The sequence below is a fragment of the Saccostrea cucullata genome, unplaced genomic scaffold, assembly GCF_032062105.1.
Source record: "Saccostrea cucullata isolate Sc308-1 unplaced genomic scaffold, CSIRO_AGI_Scuc_v1 ctg440, whole genome shotgun sequence".
In the NCBI taxonomy this organism is placed as follows: Eukaryota; Metazoa; Mollusca; class Bivalvia; order Ostreida; family Ostreidae; genus Saccostrea; species Saccostrea cuccullata.
Genome location: NW_026928801.1, coordinates 152,464 through 172,366, shown reverse-complemented (window position 1 = coordinate 172,366; position 19,903 = coordinate 152,464). Strand labels below are relative to the sequence as shown.

The 19,903-nt window shown below is 32.8% G+C and overlaps 2 protein-coding genes across 2 annotated transcripts in view; both read right to left on the bottom strand.

Moving 5' to 3' along the window:
* The window catches only part of LOC134278748 (mucin-2-like), a 207,945-nt gene that overhangs the window by 101,621 nt on the left and 86,421 nt on the right, over nucleotides 1-19,903 (bottom strand). The gene's annotated exons all lie outside the window — the stretch shown is intronic.
* Nucleotides 2,702-4,206, bottom strand: LOC134278739 (uncharacterized). Its single transcript, XM_062761029.1, has 2 exons — nucleotides 4,023-4,206; nucleotides 2,702-3,930 (listed from the first exon to the last, which is right to left on the bottom strand). The coding sequence occupies exons 1-2, from the start codon at nucleotides 4,204-4,206 to the stop codon at nucleotides 2,702-2,704; spliced, it is 1,413 nt and encodes a 470-aa protein (XP_062617013.1).

Below are 19,903 nucleotides of genomic sequence, written 5' to 3'. Positions count from 1 at the left end.
GGTTTAGAGTGTGTTTCAATACAAAACCATTTTTGAAATAATAATTTCAATAGTGGGTGAGATTCATTTCAATAACAAATATAGGTTGCAACCACTATCGAAATAATTTCACTTTTGAAATAGATTTCAATATGGATTAAATTATGTTTTTAGTTTTGAGGTACATGTATTATCAACTACATGTATCCAAATATTTATTTAAATCACTTTGAAATTCTTATTTCAGTAAATATCTAAATCTTCAATTAATGACAGATGATACAAACAAAATATGGATGCCTTGATTGGTATGTATATTTTTGGTCTGATTTCATTGAAAATGATTCAAATAATAAATTTCTAGACTATAAAAAAATTGTTAGCCTTCTCGGATGTTTAAAATTCTGCCTCACTAAAACCATCCTTAATAATTTATACACTTTAATTACCGTAAATGTATTATATTTGGCGTGTACGATATTTGGCGGAAATTGAATTTTCAACAAGTTGGCGTAGATATGATTTATCGCTTTTTGAATGTGCTTTACATTAACCTTTATACACAAAGCATTTAGCGATGTACTTGATTTAGCGGAGGCTGCTTTCCGCGAAAGGCGCTAAAAAGAATACACAGCCAAATGTAATACGTTTACAGTATTAATCTATATATTTTTTTTACTCCAAATCCAATTTTTGTAAAATTTTGGATAAAAAATTACGCGATGAAACTTTTCTTTCAAAACTGTTCGTATTTCAATAGTGGTTGAAACCTATGGTTATCATATTGAAATGCACTCTTTCAACTATTAAATGATAATTTCAATGGTGCTCGTATTTCAATAGAAGTTGAAAGCTATAATCATTATATTTTAATGCACTCTAAACCGCAATTGAAATAATTATTTCAGTGGTGGTCGTATTTCAATATTTCTTACTATCTATGTTTGTAATTGAAACGCACTCTCAACCACTATTAATATAATTATTTCAATAGTGGTCGTATTTCAATAGTGGTTACTTACTATGTTGCTATTGAAATGCACTCTCGACCACTATCAATATAATTATTTCAATAGTGGTTGTATTTCAATAGTGGTTTCTAACTGTGTTTGCTATGGAAATGCACTCTCAACCACTATTGATATAACTATTATATTCCCCGCTTGAAAAGTGGGAGGGTATACTGTAATCAGTATGCCCGTCCGTCCGTCTGTCACTCTTTAGGGTACCCATCTCTTATCTGCAACTCCTCTTATACCACTGAGTGAAATTAAATGAAACTTTCACAGAATCTTTATTACATATTTCCATTGTGCGCCTTCATTTTAGTTTTTGATCCAACACATATTTAGGGTTTCCCGGCCACAGCAAAACGTGGACTTTGTCATCAGTTATAATCATATGGAAGGCGGGGGGCATCATTAAGTGTGCTCATTGCTCACAGTATCTTTAGTTTCAATAGTGTTCGTTATTTAAATAGTGGTTGCAACACCCGGTACTAAGGACCATTACCAGTTAAGCAGCGAGGGCTCTTTATCAAGCGAAAGTCTACTTAGATACTGGGTCTAGGTGTTTGTGTAAAGTGATTGGCTAAGGAACAGTTGCTACCTTTTTTTAGACCAAAACATCTGCCGTTTTCCAGTTTGTTTGTTATACCCCCCGCTTGAAAGGTGGGAGGATATGCAGTTATCGTTATGTCCGTCCGTCTGTCCGTCCGTCAGTTACGCTTTAAGGTACCCATCTCTTATCCGTAACTCCTTTCACAGAATCTTTATTACACATTGTCATTGTGCACTTCCCATTTTACTTTTTGATCCGACACAGCAAATCATGGACTTTTCTATTATAGCCATATGGGAGGAGGGGGTATCATTTAATGAGCTCAATGCTTACATTTTTTTCTTTTCTTTTTAAATTTTGATATTTTACATGTCAGAAAACGTATGAGCTGGCGACATTATCAAAAATGAACGTTTTTCAACCGGAGTGAATTACATGCTTAAATTACTTATATCAATAGCACAATGCTTCTAATCCTCACCGATTTCTATGAAAAGAATGCCTAGCATCAACTGTTACTACTATACCTATGCTATAATTAATTTTCCGTAAATGTTTGCAAAAATCAGTAAGACTCCACAGTCAAATTACATGCATTTTAAATATAAAGCAGTCACTGGTTACTTGTTTGTTTGAGTATTCAAGAATTGGTGTTTTTTATTGTATATATAATTAAATTAAAAAGGTACGTTCTTAGTGGTATTTCTGAATTCGCACATCGTTGTCAGCACAAATTTCGCTAAATTATGAAGTCCGCTATAGATACACTTGGTACGTATGCGTACAAAATCTGAAGAAAACAAATTTATACGGAGATGCCATGACCTTTTCATCTGCGAATTTATTATTTACACTCTTTATGTTAATGATAAAAGTGAAAAATGAATATTATATCAGGGTATTCATTCCGTAAGTAAATCAACAAAATAAACTGAATAGTGACATTTATGTTAATTTATTCAAGTTGTCCAAAATAACCCTCATGATCTTTGACCAAAAAAATCATTTTACTCCGATGAATTTTTGTTTTCAGTTTTCTTATCTGTCTAATGTGATACATGACTACAAACTACTTAAATGAATCGATGATTATGCGTACATCGATACATGAACAAATATCGCGAAGAGTAACGGACAACTTCAATTTCAAAAGTTAAAAAGTCTAAGTAAGTACGTAATTTCCAGCATATGCATATCCGTCACGATACTTATGTCCATAGACAATAACTCCAAATTTGGCATTATTGGTTGTTGATAAAACTATTGTTCCATTGTTAACTGTAAATGTAAGGATGCTAAAAGTGTTTTGTGAAATGATTGAACTACTCTCCTGCACAGTTAAATAATTTTCTGTAGAATAGCCGTTCAACAGCAGGTTGTTTTTAAACTTATGCTGTATAATCACACAAAGATAATTATTTGTATATCCGTCTGGTACAAACACCTTATAGAAGTCGAGATATTGATGGACACCTGGAATACCGGTCATATAAGGGCTGTTCATGCTCGAACCCATTCCAAAACCAGTAACCAATATAGGATTTTCAGACTCTAAAAGAGTTACTTCATTAGACTTTATTTCCAAATTTCTGTATTCGTCAGTCATGTTCAACGTTGATACGCCGGTACCGATACTTACATTAACTGAACTATGAATGTTACTTGCAACCTGAATCAACGTTGCCACATTATTGTAGAAGGGAGGCACAATGTACTGATAATCAAATTCGTTAGTAGGGGGAAGCTGAGCTACCATGTGACCATAGTAACTACCTTTTAGATACTGATATCGATTTCCAGAGAATACAGCGATAGGCTTTGTAGACACAATTAAGGTTCCACTGAGATCACCAGTGTGTCCTATTTGAAAAGTTTCATATTTTTCTAAAGTAAGTGCGAAAACATCTTGATTTTTGTATGTTCCACCAAGTAAAGCAATTGTAGCTGTGGTTTTTATTTTGAATTTAATGTTTATATTCGTTCTGTCATACAAGGCTGCAATAGCAAACTGACTATAACAGTCACTCTTTGATTGATATGGATTTGTTGACGAAACAATATATTTTGTTGACAATTTGTTTGTTGGAAAAACCAGTGTTCCATCGTTTCCATCAAACATGGATATGGTGGACAATTGAGATATCTGCAGCAGTACAGCTTTTGATTCAATTTTGAAGTAGTCACATGACAATTTAAAAGGAAATGTAATTTTTGAAGACGTGGTAATATTTGTTATTCTGTCTGTCTGCAATTTAATGGCTGCATCTAAATTAGGTGAAGTGGAGATCGTTACAGATGAATTACTATCTGTTGTAATTAATATTCTCATTGGTCCTGATGTTGTGGAAAGTTTTCCCATGAACAAAATAAGGAATTCTTTGCCTCTGCTACCTAAAAATATTATATTCAAAATGTAAAAGCAGAGAAACAAAATTTTCCTATTAATTTCCTAAGAATATTGTGGTAAAAGCACAAAATTTTACCTATTGTTTGTGTGGTTGATGTTGCTCCTTTTGTCGCAATCGTGTTTGTTTTCTGTGTGATTACAGATTCAAGCTTCGCTGGTGTGGTGTATATCTTTATTGTTGGACTGGTAGAGAATTTTCTAGTTGTTGATAAAGATGTGGAAGTTCGAACGTCATCTGCAAATTCGATACCCCGATCCATAATCTTATTTATGCATGCTTGTAATGCTTTTAGGAAGCAATATTTTGTATGACGTGAAGTTAGTCACATGTTCAAGTTACAGAAAATTTTATCACGTACAAGCATCAATTCAAATCCAAATGAAACATTAAAATGTCATCATATTTCTTATATTTTTATCATTATTTACGTAACAAAGAAAATCAAGCAGAGTCAAGTTACGGTCAGGTTATTCGACCTGCCTTTTGTTTAATCGACACCTAACAACCACCAAAACCGCTATTAATACAGTAGTTTTTAATAAACTTTACATTTACCGTAAAACTGAAAGAAACCAATTGTGCAATTTGTGTTTTTTACCAGTCAACTTTACGTTTTTGTTCCTTTCACTGGCGCATGCGCGGGTTGTTAGACCAATTTTATCGTGTGGTTCTCATGCTCAATGTAGACAGGGTATGAAAGATAAACACTCTGATAAATTCAATGACAACGAAAATTAAGGCTGTGACAAGTGTGCAGTGGAGACATAGAAGATAGTAAGTTTTTAATGTTTATGTTCATGGGGTATCGTCATGGGGTATCGTCATATGAGTTTCAATAACTTACGAATTATAAGACAAAATCAAATTGGATTTTGGTTTATTTTTCTTGAAATTGTTTTGAAAAGTTAAATAGGAATACTGCAAAAAAAATGAAAATAAAAATAAATTTAATTCACCTAAACAGTTTATCATGTTTTTTATTTTCTTTTCAGCATATATTGCATGTGATTAAAGATAATTATAAAGATTAAGGAAAGTTTTTATACTTAAATTGTTAAGCTTAAAGTTTAAATTTTGTATGTAAGTTTTTCCATAATCTGCAAAATATAGTTTCTTTTGACCGAAATGTAGATTTTTGTCACTGCCAAACTATTCATAAAGCTAATGTGATTTACTTTTGGTCCTAATATTAACGTACCAAGGAATGATGCACGTCTTTGACGCTCATCATACTTTATAAGAACCTGTTTCGCTTCCAATATCATACTTTCCATATATGAATTCTTTTTTATACATTATTTTTTCAATCAACGCTTTCTATAATTGAAAATGTATGAATGGTAGAACAAATCTCTTGATTTCAATGAGCAGAATAGAATTCAGATAATTAGGCAAAATAAATGTGAAGGCAAGTCGGACATATTTTTTGTGTAGAGATTGGAAGTAGTGTTTCAACAATTGGCATTTCGAAACAATATATAAAATGGGTTAGGGAATTATCATCGATTTAGTCACATTGAAAGCAATTTTCTTTGATGACAATCAGTTATTGAGACAAATTTAAGTGTTTAAGTTCGAACCTAAAAGGACATGTCAAACTGCAAGTGATAGTTCATTGATTTCAAGTTGCTATAGAAATAGAGCCCATCTTTTCACATGTGCAAAGGGGTTTGGGAATGTAGAGTTTAGTTTGGTTCAAAGCATGTAATCACAGGATGGTAGTATTTTAAGTACTGTTGATGGTTCCTTATCGTTTCCATATACAAAAAACATCTAACGCGTTATCTATTGACATTAAACATGTTAAATGACGCTGTAAGTAATCTATCGTTGCGTTTATAATATAGGGATGAATGCACATTTTGAAATTCAAGAGGACTAGCATAATTGTGTTTTAACTAAGAGTTTATGCATATTAGTATTATAAGTACATGATGACATTCTGGTGAATTTTTACCAGTTAATATCTTTCTTCTTTGGAGCTAAAGTAAGAGTTGCAACAGACTCCGAACAACAATGCGCATATAAATGTGATTACTTATTCAGATTTATAAAGTCTCAGAAGCATAAAGGATATGTTTTAACTTATGGCGGATTGCTAATTTTGGCTTATTTTTTGTTTTAATGATAGTCCGCTTAAATTTTAATCGCTGAAATAGTCAGTATTTTTCTTAGTGTCCATCTGCAATTATTGAAACCTTGCGTACGCTAAAATAAATTTCGCCAAAATTATCAGCATGCTTAGCAGTGAAAAAAACGCCAAATTTAACGCCCGCAAAGAAAACACGCCATACAGTATCATCCAATGGAGTTAACATATGCAAATTAAGATACATGACGTAGCTGCATAATTTATATATGTTAAATTTTCAAAAACTGAACCATGTGTTCATGAAATTACATTTTTATATTGTTATTATCTTTCTTTTTTAAATTTAAAATTTGGCAAATTAAAACTTAAAGCTTAAACATAGTAAGAGTTTAAAAAAAGAGAATAAATTCAATGTTTTAAAAATTAGAAATGAATAAAAATAATAATAGTTATTTAAAATAAAGTGTATTTTGTACTTACTTAAAGAAAGTATTTGATTAATGGAGTAAAGTTTTTCCTCTAGAATTTGCAATTGAATTGCTTGCTCCTTTACTACTTTCTGCAAAGCAGTAACTTCTATTTTTAAAAAATCCAATTCCTCTGTTCCAGAACATGTTTCACCCGCCCGTACATCATATAGTATTTGCCCTTTAGTCAAATTTGTCCATGATATTAGCAGGGTAATCCAAATCAAAGTGCTTTTTATCACAACTTTTCCCATTGAATTATTAACTTGGATGACAAGTTACCTATAAAAAAGAAAATAGCTAAAATATGCAGTAATATTGATCGGTTGTATACGGTAGTTCCATATATTCCAAATTTCTGTCAAACTAATAATATATTATTTTGAATACCTTGAATAAGTCATAAACTAATTAAAACATCCATTAAAGACATCTCTTTTCAGGTTAATTTTCTAACAATATGTCCAGTGTAGCTACCTCTAAAAATTCAACAACCAAAATTGAAAATAAAGATATGTTATATAGAGAATAATACATGCACATTTCCATACCACATCCTGTATCAGCCCGAGACACCAATATCAGCCAGAGGACCGAAGGCTGATATTGGTCGAGGGCTGATACAGGATGTGATGTTGAAAAGGGTATGTTTTATTACATTTATTACATACTTAGTAATAAAATATAGAACACAATAAGTCGATAAGGAAATAAGTACATAATCATTCACGGACTTCTTAAAATGTACACGGTCTATTGTCTCATACAGATTCGGTTTGTTTCTGCATGTACTTCTATTTCAAATGTCCCCAATCCGTAATTTTAAAATAATCTATTCTTTATCAGTTAGATTATCATTACATTCAAAAAGTTGAATTAATAAAATTAACAGAATTATGGTACCCCCAAAATATGTGTATGATCACAATTACAGATTTTAAGGTTTAATTTACTAGGGTGTGATATTGATCCGTATCAGACCTGCACGCAGCAGGGCTGATAATCTATATCAGCCCCGCAAATCAATATCAGCCCTGCAGGGCTGATACGGCTATTGTGACGTCAGCCATAGCGCATATGCAAAAAAATATATTTATTACTAAGTAAGTACAGTTTATTTAGCTATGCACCAAATCACCTCAATTTTATGTTAAAATTTATGAATAAATAAAAATATCATTTTTCAAGAGAATATTTAAACTCTTTATCGAAAATCATGACTAATTGATGTTTATGTCTCTCAGATTAAAAAAAATCTTTATTTTTAGTAATTCTCAGAAATCCAATTTTGTAAATTCATTTTTTCTGTACTAGAATAAAGTTAACAAAAACACACTTCATTAAGGTTGACCAGATAACACAGGCTAAAAAAATCAATAAAAAATTATATCAAGTTACTCTGCATCAAGAAATTTTAAAAGCTTTAGGTCCATGGAGAAAATTGAAAATTGTGTGTATGTGTAAAACTATGTAGTATACATGTAAAACATATATATCCTATGGACAGAGTGCAAAGTGTTAATTTCTATAAATAATGTAAGTTAAATACTTTGTATCCACAATGTCAATATAACCAACAAATATAAAAGAGATTTATTTTTAATCATTTAGGTAAATATAATTCAGTAGAAAAGTCATAATCAGAATTTTGGATTTGTGAGTAAAATGAAAACAGGATCGGTAAAGGTATGGACTTTCCTTAACGTCCCATTTTCCACCGTTGCATTCAAACTGTTGCAACGCTGGAAAAGGCAGCCATGGACTGCATAAAAAAATGAATAGAATGCTATTAAGAACATGCTATAATGACAACATTTAAAAAAAATATTCATTTCCACACCTTTATTCAACACGAACATTAGAAATATAACAAAACAATACTTAGTTAAAATGTACATTGTAATCATATGATTAAAAAAATGTGATTTTATCTATATGTTTTTTTAAATGTGATTCGAAATTATTGGTCGAGTAGGAGTTAACCGAAAATGGAATAGTTTATTTTTTTGTTTTTCTTAAACATGTACATGTAATTGACTACTTCCCTGTGTGTTTTTGTACTTTCACTCTAGTGATGTTAATGTAGACATAATTTTTATAATACTTGACGGACAGGAGAATCATAATAAAATTTATTTTGCTATTTAGGGATAACAGTTATATCATATGATTTTTTTTACAATGAAAAAAATATTTTTAAAACTAAAAAAAGGAGAAAAACTACGGATTTTTTCTTAACTTTTCAATTTCTGTTTAAACCTGAGTTTCCAATTACTTCCTAATTTTTTTTTTCCATATTAAGTTCTCCTAAACAGAAATAAAGAATGATTTTTCCGGTCAAATGCAGTACCGGTATTCTAAGCACAACACATATTTACTATCTGTTTGGAATTATTAAAAATTAATAAATACTACAAATGATACCTGTAAAGGGTTGTTCATTTCCTCACTAAGTTTCAAAGTCAGCAGTCATTTATACTTTTAATGAAGAAACAAGCAAAAGAAATAATTACATAGATTTTCCTTTAATCAACAGATAAGCTATACAAAAGGCATACGTATATTAGTATTTATACATAAAATAAAAATATAAAACTTAAAGAACATTTCTTACCCAAAATCAAAAGTTAGTAAGTAAGGAATCACAGTGGTTCCAATTTTAATAATCAGGTTTCAAAAGCATTTACGCAATAAGCTCTTGCTAACAAATACTTGTGGTTCTGCCTGCGCTATGAGGTTTGTCACAACATTTAAAATATTTAGAGATTTAATTTTGTGTTTGTTAGAGAATTAATTTTGTGTTTGTATAGAAAGAACTGTTTGTTTGGATAGTGTTTTTCTTAAACAAACTACGTACATGTAATTCTCATACTACTAATTTATGTCACCGTTCTGTGTATTGATGCAGTAATTTGATATGTTTAAATAGAGAACAATGGCAAATATTGAACTCTTGGTTTTGGGTTCTTAAAGTCACGATCTAGTAAATGAAAGATGCCTGTAGATTTCTAAAACGTTTTTTTCAATGTCAGAAGGGAGAAATATATCGGTTTTGCCTACAATCCCTCAGAATTTTTTTTTTTACATTTCTAACTTTTTTTAAAAACTATATTTATCTCAAAGGTAAATACTGGATAAACAAAGGATAAATAAAGGACTGTGTGTTTATTATATCCTCTTTCTTATGAGACAGATCTATAAACATTTCATTATCGTTTGTCTTTAAGAAAACACAGTCAATTCAATAGTGAAAAAATTATCCGTATATCGTTATGATCTTTGCAAACGTGCATATTTTTTTTTCCTTCTTTTAATCATGTCACGTGACAAACAGTTGATGTACGTTAATTCGTTATGCTGAACTCGGTTCAAACCCAATACATAGATATTCATTAGTACAATTTCCCTTCTATGAAAATCCATGCTAGTAACAAAGATATCAACACATGTCTATTCTATGGTCAATACAATAGGCTTGTAAGCAAATACAATTTTAAATTAAGTGCAATACTGACTGATGTTTTTCAAACTAATTTTTACGCCATTGATTACACAATGTATAGTCGACAGTTTTTTTTCCTGCTATTTCCTGATCGTTACAAGGTGTACACGACAGATGGGACGGGTCGGCAGGTGATGTTCATTCATCCATGGCGCCTCATTGATGTTTAAGTGGTCAGTGTTTCTCTACTCTAGAATTGTATGATCGAATATTTACATTTAGAATTTTTCAAAAATTTTTTGTAAATATGAAACCTGTTCATTTTCTCATAAGCTGCCATGGATGAGCAAGACTATCTCCGTTTTTACGTCATTTTGCCATACTTGACCTCAAAACTATAGAGCCAACTGTTTGTTTGTTTGTGTTTTTTTGGCTGCTTTAAAAAGGACATTTTTATGACATAATTGCGTGGCAACTAATGGGGAATATAATGTAAATATAAGAAATGAATTAATTTTTGAAGATTTATGCGGTATATGTTCTTCACATCGGCATATTTATCATATTGCTTATAAATATGCGGGTGCGAAGCGCCATAGTTCATAACTTCATAAATAAATCAAAAATTAAAATCATTTCTTAAATTGACTATTGAGTTTAAATACTGTTTGCTCTCTACATATATTTCATTTTGCCATATTTCAAATTTAATCACCATACATTTCCTAACGATATTACCAAACGTTTGAGCCTACTTTTCAATTCTAAACGAAATTAAAAATTTCGATCTAAAACTCAATCTTTTCGATTATTATTGTGTGTTTTATTCTTTCAGCCGGACACGCCATTACTAGTATTTTCATTAAAGTTCTATTGATTCCTTAGATATTTCATTTTAAATGATACAAAATACGACAAGCCGAAATCTTCAGTTGGCGAAATAACTTCAATTGCATTATGAATTTGTTCTAAGACTATGCAACACTTTCTCAGAATGGATTAAATGGTAATGTCATTTCTACGTCGATACGATATATCCTTGAAAGTTTGAGATAACACCACAGAGTCCGACACAACTGTTCCAAACTTGGATATTTTACTTGAAAAACACGTTAATGGAAAACTAATATCCAAGCTATATGATATATGCCTTTAACTTTTCTAACGCTAACTTCCCTTACTTATGACACATACCTTGTTCACCTGCAAACTATATATATATATATATATATATATATATATATATATATATATATATATATATATATATATATATAAGCAATAGCATAATATATAATTATATACTTTTACATGGATACCCACTTCCGCCTTTAACTTTTCGCTAACGCTAATATTCAAAAAACTTGCTTATATTATGCAGCATATATACCTTAGATAGAAGTGAGATACAGTTATTTTCAATAACAGGGATTGTATATATATATATATATATATATATATATATATATATATATATATATATATATATATATATATATATAGAAAGCACAAAGAAATTCACTTTTACATGGATACCCACTTCCGCCCCAGCCCGGGGTTGAACTCTCGACCTACGGAATCTGTCTCCTAGCAGCGCAGGAACAGCGCGCTAGACCGCTCGGCTATCTAGGCAAGTCAAAAAACTTGCTTTCGATGCCGATGGAATTCTCGCGGCGCTGCCCTACACTACACGGTCATTGAGAATAGAAGTGAGATACAGTTATTTTGACATTAGTTTTAACAGAGGATTGTTACCAATACATGTTGTAATGAAATCAATTATTATTTATAAAGCACAATTTACAACAACTCTTAAACTAACATAACTGCCCTAATGAAGAAATATTAATATAGAAAGCACAAAGAAATTCACTTTTACATGGATACCCACTTCCGCCCCAGCCCGGGGTTGAACTCTCGACCTACGGAATCTGTCTCCTAGCAGCGCAGGAACAGCGCGCTAGACCGCTCGGCTATCTAGGCAAGTCAAAAAACTTGCTTTCGATGCCGATGGAATTCTCGCGGCGCTGCCCTACACTACACGGTCATTGAGAATAGAAGTGAGATACAGTTATTTTGATATTAGTTTTAACAGAGGATTGTTACCAATATATGTTGTAATGAAATCAATTATTATTTATAAAGCACAATTTACAACAACTCTTAAACTAACATAACTGCCCTAAGTGAAGAAATATTAATATAGAAAGCACAAGGAAATTCACTTTTACATGGATACCCACTTCCGCCCCAGCCCGGGGTTGAACTCTCGACCTACGGAATCTGTCTCCTAGCAGCGCAGGAACAGCGCGCTAGACCGCTCGGCTATCTAGGCAAGTCAAAAAACTTGCTTTCGATGCCGATGGAATTCTCGCGGCGCTGCCCTACACTACACGGTCATTGAGAATAGAAGTGAGATACAGTTATTTTGACATTAGTTTTAACAGAGGATTGTTACCAATACATGTTGTAATGAAATCAATTATTATTTATAAAGCACAATTTACAACAACTCTTAAACTAACATAACTGCCCTAAGTGAAGAAATATTAATATAGAAAGCACAAAGAAATTCACTTTTACATTCCTGTTCCTGCGCTGCTAGGAGACAGATTCCGTAGGTCGAGAGTTCAACCCCGGGCTGGGGCGGAAGTGGGTATCCATGTAAAAGTGAATTTCTTTGTGCTTTCTATATTAATATTTCTTCACTTAGGGCAGTTATGTTAGTTTAAGAGTTGTTGTAAATTGTGCTTTATAAATAATAATTGATTTCATTACAACATGTATTGGTAACAATCCTCTGTTAAAACTAATGTCAAAATAACTGTATCTCACTTCTATTCTCAATGACCGTGTAGTGTAGGGCAGCGCCGCGAGAATTCCATCGGCATCGAAAGCAAGTTTTTTGACTTGCCTAGATAGCCGAGCGGTCTAGCGCGCTGTTCCTGCGCTGCTAGGAGACAGATTCCGTAGGTCGAGAGTTCAACCCCGGGCTGGGGCGGAAGTGGGTATCCATGTAAAAGTGAATTTCTTTGTGCTTTCTATATTAATATTTCTTCACTTAGGGCAGTTATGTTAGTTTAAGAGTTGTTGTAAATTGTGCTTTATAAATAATAATTGATTTCATTACAACATGTATTGGTAACAATCCTCTGTTAAAACTAATGTCAAAATAACTGTATCTCACTTCTATTCTCAATGACCGTGTAGTGTAGGGCAGCGCCGCGAGAATTCCATCGGCATCGAAAGCAAGTTTTTTGACTTGCCTAGATAGCCGAGCGGTCTAGCGCGCTGTTCCTGCGCTGCTAGGAGACAGATTCCGTAGGTCGAGAGTTCAACCCCGGGCTGGGGCGGAAGTGGGTATCCATGTAAAAGTGAATTTCTTTGTGCTTTCTATATTAATATTTCTTCACTTAGGGCAGTTATGTTAGTTTAAGAGTTGTTGTAAATTGTGCTTTATAAATAATAATTGATTTCATTACAACATGTATTGGTAACAATCCTCTGTTAAAACTAATGTCAAAATAACTGTATCTCACTTCTATTCTCAATGACCGTGTAGTGTAGGGCAGCGCCGCGAGAATTCCATCGGCATCGAAAGCAAGTTTTTTGACTTGCCTAGATAGCCGAGCGGTCTAGCGCGCTGTTCCTGCGCTGCTAGGAGACAGATTCCGTAGGTCGAGAGTTCAACCCCGGGCTGGGGCGGAAGTGGGTATCCATGTAAAAGTGAATTTCTTTGTGCTTTCTATATTAATATTTCTTCACTTAGGGCAGTTATGTTAGTTTAAGAGTTGTTGTAAATTGTGCTTTATAAATAATAATTGATTTCATTACAACATGTATTGGTAACAATCCTCTGTTAAAACTAATGTCAAAATAACTGTATCTCACTTCTATTCTCAATGACCGTGTAGTGTAGGGCAGCGCCGCGAGAATTCCATCGGCATCGAAAGCAAGTTTTTTGACTTGCCTAGATAGCCGAGCGGTCTAGCGCGCTGTTCCTGCGCTGCTAGGAGACAGATTCCGTAGGTCGAGAGTTCAACCCCGGGCTGGGGCGGAAGTGGGTATCCATGTAAAAGTGAATTTCTTTGTGCTTTCTATATTAATATTTCTTCACTTAGGGCAGTTATGTTAGTTTAAGAGTTGTTGTAAATTGTGCTTTATAAATAATAATTGATTTCATTACAACATGTATTGGTAACAATAAAACTAATGTCAAAATAACTGTATCTCACTTCTATTCTCAATGACCGTGTAGTGTAGGGCAGCGCCGCGAGAATTCCATCGGCATCGAAAGCAAGTTTTTTGACTTGCCTAGATAGCCGAGCGGTCTAGCGCGCTGTTCCTGCGCTGCTAGGAGACAGATTCCGTAGGTCGAGAGTTCAACCCCGGGCTGGGGCGGAAGTGGGTATATGTAAAAGTGAATTTCTTTGTGCTTTCTATATTAATATTTCTTCACTTAGGGCAGTTATGTTAGTTTAAGAGTTGTTGTAAATTGTGCTTTATATATATATATATATATATATATATATATATATATATCAGTTGATTCGATATGCAAGACATGCTCTACGTATGAACAATTTCTAAAACGAGGTAAATTATTGACAAGCAAGTTGATGAGAAGAATATCAGCAGTGTCGTATAAAGTCATCATTTTGTAAGTTCTATGGTCGAAACAATGACATTGTCAGCAAATACAATTGATCATTGGTTCAAATGCCGACCGACGTTTTTCATACTAATTGTAAGTCCATTATTTTAACACCGAATTGACTACAGATTTTTCCGTTATTTCCCGATCGTGACAAGGAGCACAAGGCGGGTGTGACCGGTCAGCAGGGGATGCTCACTCCTCCATGGCACCTGATCCCACCTCTGATGTTTCGGAAGTCCGTGTTTGCTCTGCTCCTAATTCGTATTGTTTAATATATTTAGTGTTAAATATTTTAATACTTTGATATTGAATACTGTTCGTTATCTCCATATCCATGTTTTTAAAAAAAGATATAAATGAATCTTTCTAAGATATTAAGACAGATTTGCGAACCATGTGTTATTTCATTTTCACTGAATCGAAGAATTGAAAATGCCATTTTCAGTAGTTTGTCATGGTTTGAGCTAACAAGTCATATTAGAATATCGTTTAATTTTTAGTACATGTGCCGCTAAGTGATTTTGAGACTTCTTGGATTTTTCCTGAACTTTTTCATACGTTGAATTTCTTTATCAGGCATTTGCTGAAGGGGATTTGGTCCTCTCCAGTCGATTCTTCGTGAGCTGGGCCCGATATTTCTAGGCTAAATAAATCTTTGTGTTTTCCGAACATTTATACAAGGAATTGTTTATTGTTTTTACTAGAAGAAGCAAAAAACAAATAAGCACAAATTCATTGCTTCTATTAGATTCACTTTCAGTTGAAAATTTTACTGCGTAAACCGCTCATAAAACACTCAGCAATTTTGTTACGTGAACCTGGCTATTATGTCTATTACTCTTGGGAGACAACTATTGCGGGAAAATGCACTAGGTATCCGAAGAGGTGAAATATAATTAAATGTATGCCGTTGCATGCGAAACTGTTAAGTTTTATGTCCCTGTAACGTAAGATTCCAAAACAAGTCAGATAATGTGTTGTCTAAAATAACTATTTTTTAAATATATTTTATCCGAATGGTAATGGTTGCTTACAGGGTATTTTGATATCTTAATTGGTCAACTGCTACAATAAACAAAAATTATCTTAACATTTCTCATATATTTTCTGTAAAAAAAAATCTCTTCACACTGTAAGCTTCTTCTCGCAACACAGGAAGTAATGCAAATCTAATGGAGAAACGGCAAATTTTAGGATCTCTAGTTACATACCCTTAAAATAAAATGAAGAAACATTTTCTCCCCATTACCAATGATTCATTTTTCCTTAACATTTATGAAAGTCCAAAGAAGAAATGTAAAATATAGATCTGAAAGATAAAAATTAGTAAGAAGAGTCAATTTTGTAAGTCACGTTACGAAAGAAAATAACCATGGGTATGCTCTGCACAGGAGAAAAACAAAGTTAATAAAAAATAAATTAAAAGATAAAGGAGTATATATGATAAGATCCAATTCTGGCCCCCTAAAAATCGACATTTCAGAAATTACATTCAGATATGTTTAATTGATATTTATTTTGAAGAAGAGATTATGTTAGAAATATTTCTAATATATTTTTCACATTTATACATGTATGCACTCTCTAGCTGTAAATGACATGAGAATTAATGCTTTTTTTGCTTTTTAACAAAAAAGCCAAAAATATGCCTTTTTCTTGATGTTTTTTCTTATGGAAAACATAGAGCGCAGTGTAGAACATACATAATTTTTCTGTCAGTAATCAGTATTGGATAGATACATCTTTGGTAAAAATATAAAGCTTATTCTAGGCTGGGCTCTATATTTTCTGGAAGAAAAACTGCTTGGAAATAAGCAGTTTTATACAAAATATGCTGAAATGGCTTGAAAACGTGATCTTTGTGATGTTATAGTTCTAAAATAACGGCATTTTGATCACAATGAAAATGACCAATAAAGGTCGCATATACAGCTGTACAAATTAAAGCTATATATAAAGTAAAATTAAGGTATTCATTTTAAGGGGCCAATTCAGACACTTACCATATATCGCTCTTTAAGGATGTTTTAGCAACCAAGAAAAATTTTTTTAAAGGAGACTAAATAGGTCTGCTGAAAAAAACAAAATCGACGTTCTGCTAAAAAGTAATCAATAAAAAAGTAGATTATTTATTTATTAAATAAATAAACACAAAGATAAGACTGACGGTATTTTCTTCATAAATGTTATGTAAAGCAGTAATATTTTACAGAATAAGCCTGCAAGAAACGACGAACAAGGTTTCATCAGAGTTAATCGTGCATCAAAACAAAAAATATGTTAAGGAATTGCAAGTCAAACTAGATATTACAGAAAGTGTACAAATAAAATCATTGCATGATAAATTTTAATGTATTAAAATCTTTATCCGGGATTTAAAAGAAAATTAGAAGATTAGAAGTGAGATACAGTTATTTGTACATTAGTTTTAACAGGGGATTGTTACCTATACATGTTGTAATGAAATTAAATTATTATTTATCAAGCACATTTTACAACAACTCTTAAACTAACATTTCATAACCTAACAAATAACTGTATCTCACTTCTATTCTCAATAACCGTATAGTGTAGGACAGCGCCGCGAGAACTCCATCGGCATCGAAAGCAAGTTATTTTTAACTTGCCTAGATAGCCGAGCTGTCTAGCGCGCTGTTCCTGCACTGCTAGGAGGCAGATTTCGAAGGTCGAGAGTTCAACGCCGGGCTGGGGCGGAAGTGGGTATCCATGTAAAAGTGAATTTCTTTGTGCTTTCTATATTAATATTTCTTTACTTAGGGCAGTTATGTTAGTTTAAGAGTTTGGATCAAACTTTGCAACTGATGAGATAAATGCAGTTGTCAGCATGACAGGACAAATTCCCTAGTATTTTGTAGCTGCGGTCTGTAACAGGGCTGTTAAAACTGTCTGTGTCAGTGCTGTGCTTACAAAAAAGACATCTTCTGTCAGAGCAAGTTTTAAAGCCCCCGTAAGTTAATGGGTTGTCCAGTCTGGTTCTTACTACCATGTCCTTTATTTTCCTTGGGTGTCTGTGTGTAGCCAATGGGGGTTCCTTAAAGATCTCTGCCATTCGTTTGTTTGAATTGATAATTGGTAGATTCTTTTGAAGGATACCGCTAAGGTTATTAAGGACGGGATGGTATGTGGTTACCAGAGGGACCCTGCCCCTATTGTCTTGTTTTCTTGTAGCGTAATAGGTTTTGCTTGTCATCAATAGCTGCTTGTACGGTGCGGGCATTGTAGCATCTTTTGCGTAAGTGGGACTTAAGAAGATCACTTTAATCCTGATATGAGGCAGGGGACGAACAGTACATATGAAAATACAAAATTTGACCAATTCTTACACTGACAGCAAATTATGAAATCAGGTAACATTATGTGCAGAAACATGTCAAGGTTTACAGTGCAATTATGTAAGCACTAAAATAATGTCATACTGTATACAGGGTTATTTTTGCCCCGTGTTATTTTCGCCCTTTTGTACTTGTGAACAATTTTGCCCCGTTTTAAATTCGCCCAGTCATAGTTATGCCTAAGAAAGTATGCTGTGTAATTTGAATTCGCTCCGTTTTAAATTCGCCCAATCAAGGAGAAATCGAAAAGGGCGAAAATGAGACGGGAAAGAAAATTTCCCTGCATACAGTATTCATATGTATGTGAAATGCATGCTTCGCATATACATATGATGGAATCCATTGGTTATTCCAAAACTTTGACCAATACTGACACTGACAGCAAATTATGAAAAAGGTAAGATAATGTACAGAAAAATGTTGAGGTTTACATTTAAATTATAAAAGCACTAAAATAATCCGACTTAACTCAATATGAGTTAAGTCCCGTTATGGAGACAAATAGAGATAAAAAGTTCAGGGGAGATAACTCTCACTCAAGTGCACTGACTTCATTAAGTCACATCATTACGCATGTGCATTTGCTCTTCCTTTCCATCTTCCGTCATCCATTGAAACTCAGCATCGAGTTTAGTCTCAACAATATTCATCTTCATCTTGTGTTCCTTTGATCATCCAACGTCGGAAATATGAACATAATCAGGGCAAATAGATCCTGGACTAAGGGCCCATCCATATTGCCCGATGTGCGAATATTATCATAGCATATCTAAAGTATCAACATCCCCAACGACGATATCAACCACGCGTGCAGCAACCACCGCAGTAGATGAACTCTTGTTTGAGAACATGACCTCAGTGTATTAATACATTGTGAATTGAATCCAAATTCTCGTTGTTATTAAAACCAATGTTTACAAATGGTGCCCACATACATTGGACATTACCAATAGCCACAATGCAGTGATCACGTGCCTCTTGGATCCGCCACGACATAGATCGGTGTCACTTATCACCGGGTTCGGACTGCAAAATATTCCATACATCATGGATTCTGTGTAAACATCATATGTCGGTAAAATTGTTTTAAATAGTTTACTATAGTTAACTATAGTACCAAAGTTAAAACTTTGGAACTTTGATTTACTATGATGAAAACTTTGGAACTTTGATTTACTATAGCAAAAACTTTGGAACTTTTATTTTCTTTAGTGAAAATTTTAGAACTTTACTATGGTAAAAACTTTGGAACCTTGATTTACTGTAGTATAAACTTTGGAACTTTGATTTACTATAGTAAAAAGTTTGGAACTTTGAAGATTTACTAAAAACCCTTGGAATGATGTTTTTGCTTTCCATTCAGTACATTTTGAGAAATTTCAGGAATAAGATTCATTAAAATTTCAGAGAACGTTTTAAGAATACGACCTGTCCCCTAAAGAAACGAAGCACAAGAAATGAATTTTATTGTAAAAATTGTCTCTTGCACCGATAAATAAGCAATATTTATTATTATTTATAGAAAAAAAATATTATTAGAAAAAAATTCCGACAATAAGAATCAAAATATTTGCTTCCTTAGCTTCAGATAACTTTTTTCTACTGTTTAATGTAATTATTGAATTTAAATTAATTACACTGCATATTTAAATTAAGATGAACAACAAAACCAGCCTAAACAAACCAATACCACCCCCCAAAAAACTAAATTAAACAAAATACAAAAACTTTAAAAATGTGATTAACTATAAAAAAAACTTTGAAACTTTGATTTACTATAGTAATAACTTTGGAACTTTGATTTACTATGGTGAAAACATTGGAACTTTGATTTACTATAGTGAAAACTTTGGATCTTTGATTTACTATGGTGAAAAGTTTTGAACTTTAATTTACTATAGTAATAACTTTGGAACCTTGATTTACTATAGTAAAAACTTTGGAA

Excerpts from the sequence above, each read along its gene's own strand:
- LOC134278739 (XM_062761029.1), bottom strand. The coding sequence starts at position 4,206 with ATGGATCGGGGTATCGAATTTGCAGATGACGTTCGAACTTCCACATCT. Across the intron at positions 3,931-4,022 it reads ATCAACCACACAAACAATAG|GTAGCAGAGGCAAAGAATTC; the intron begins GTAAAATTTTGT and ends TAATATTTTTAG.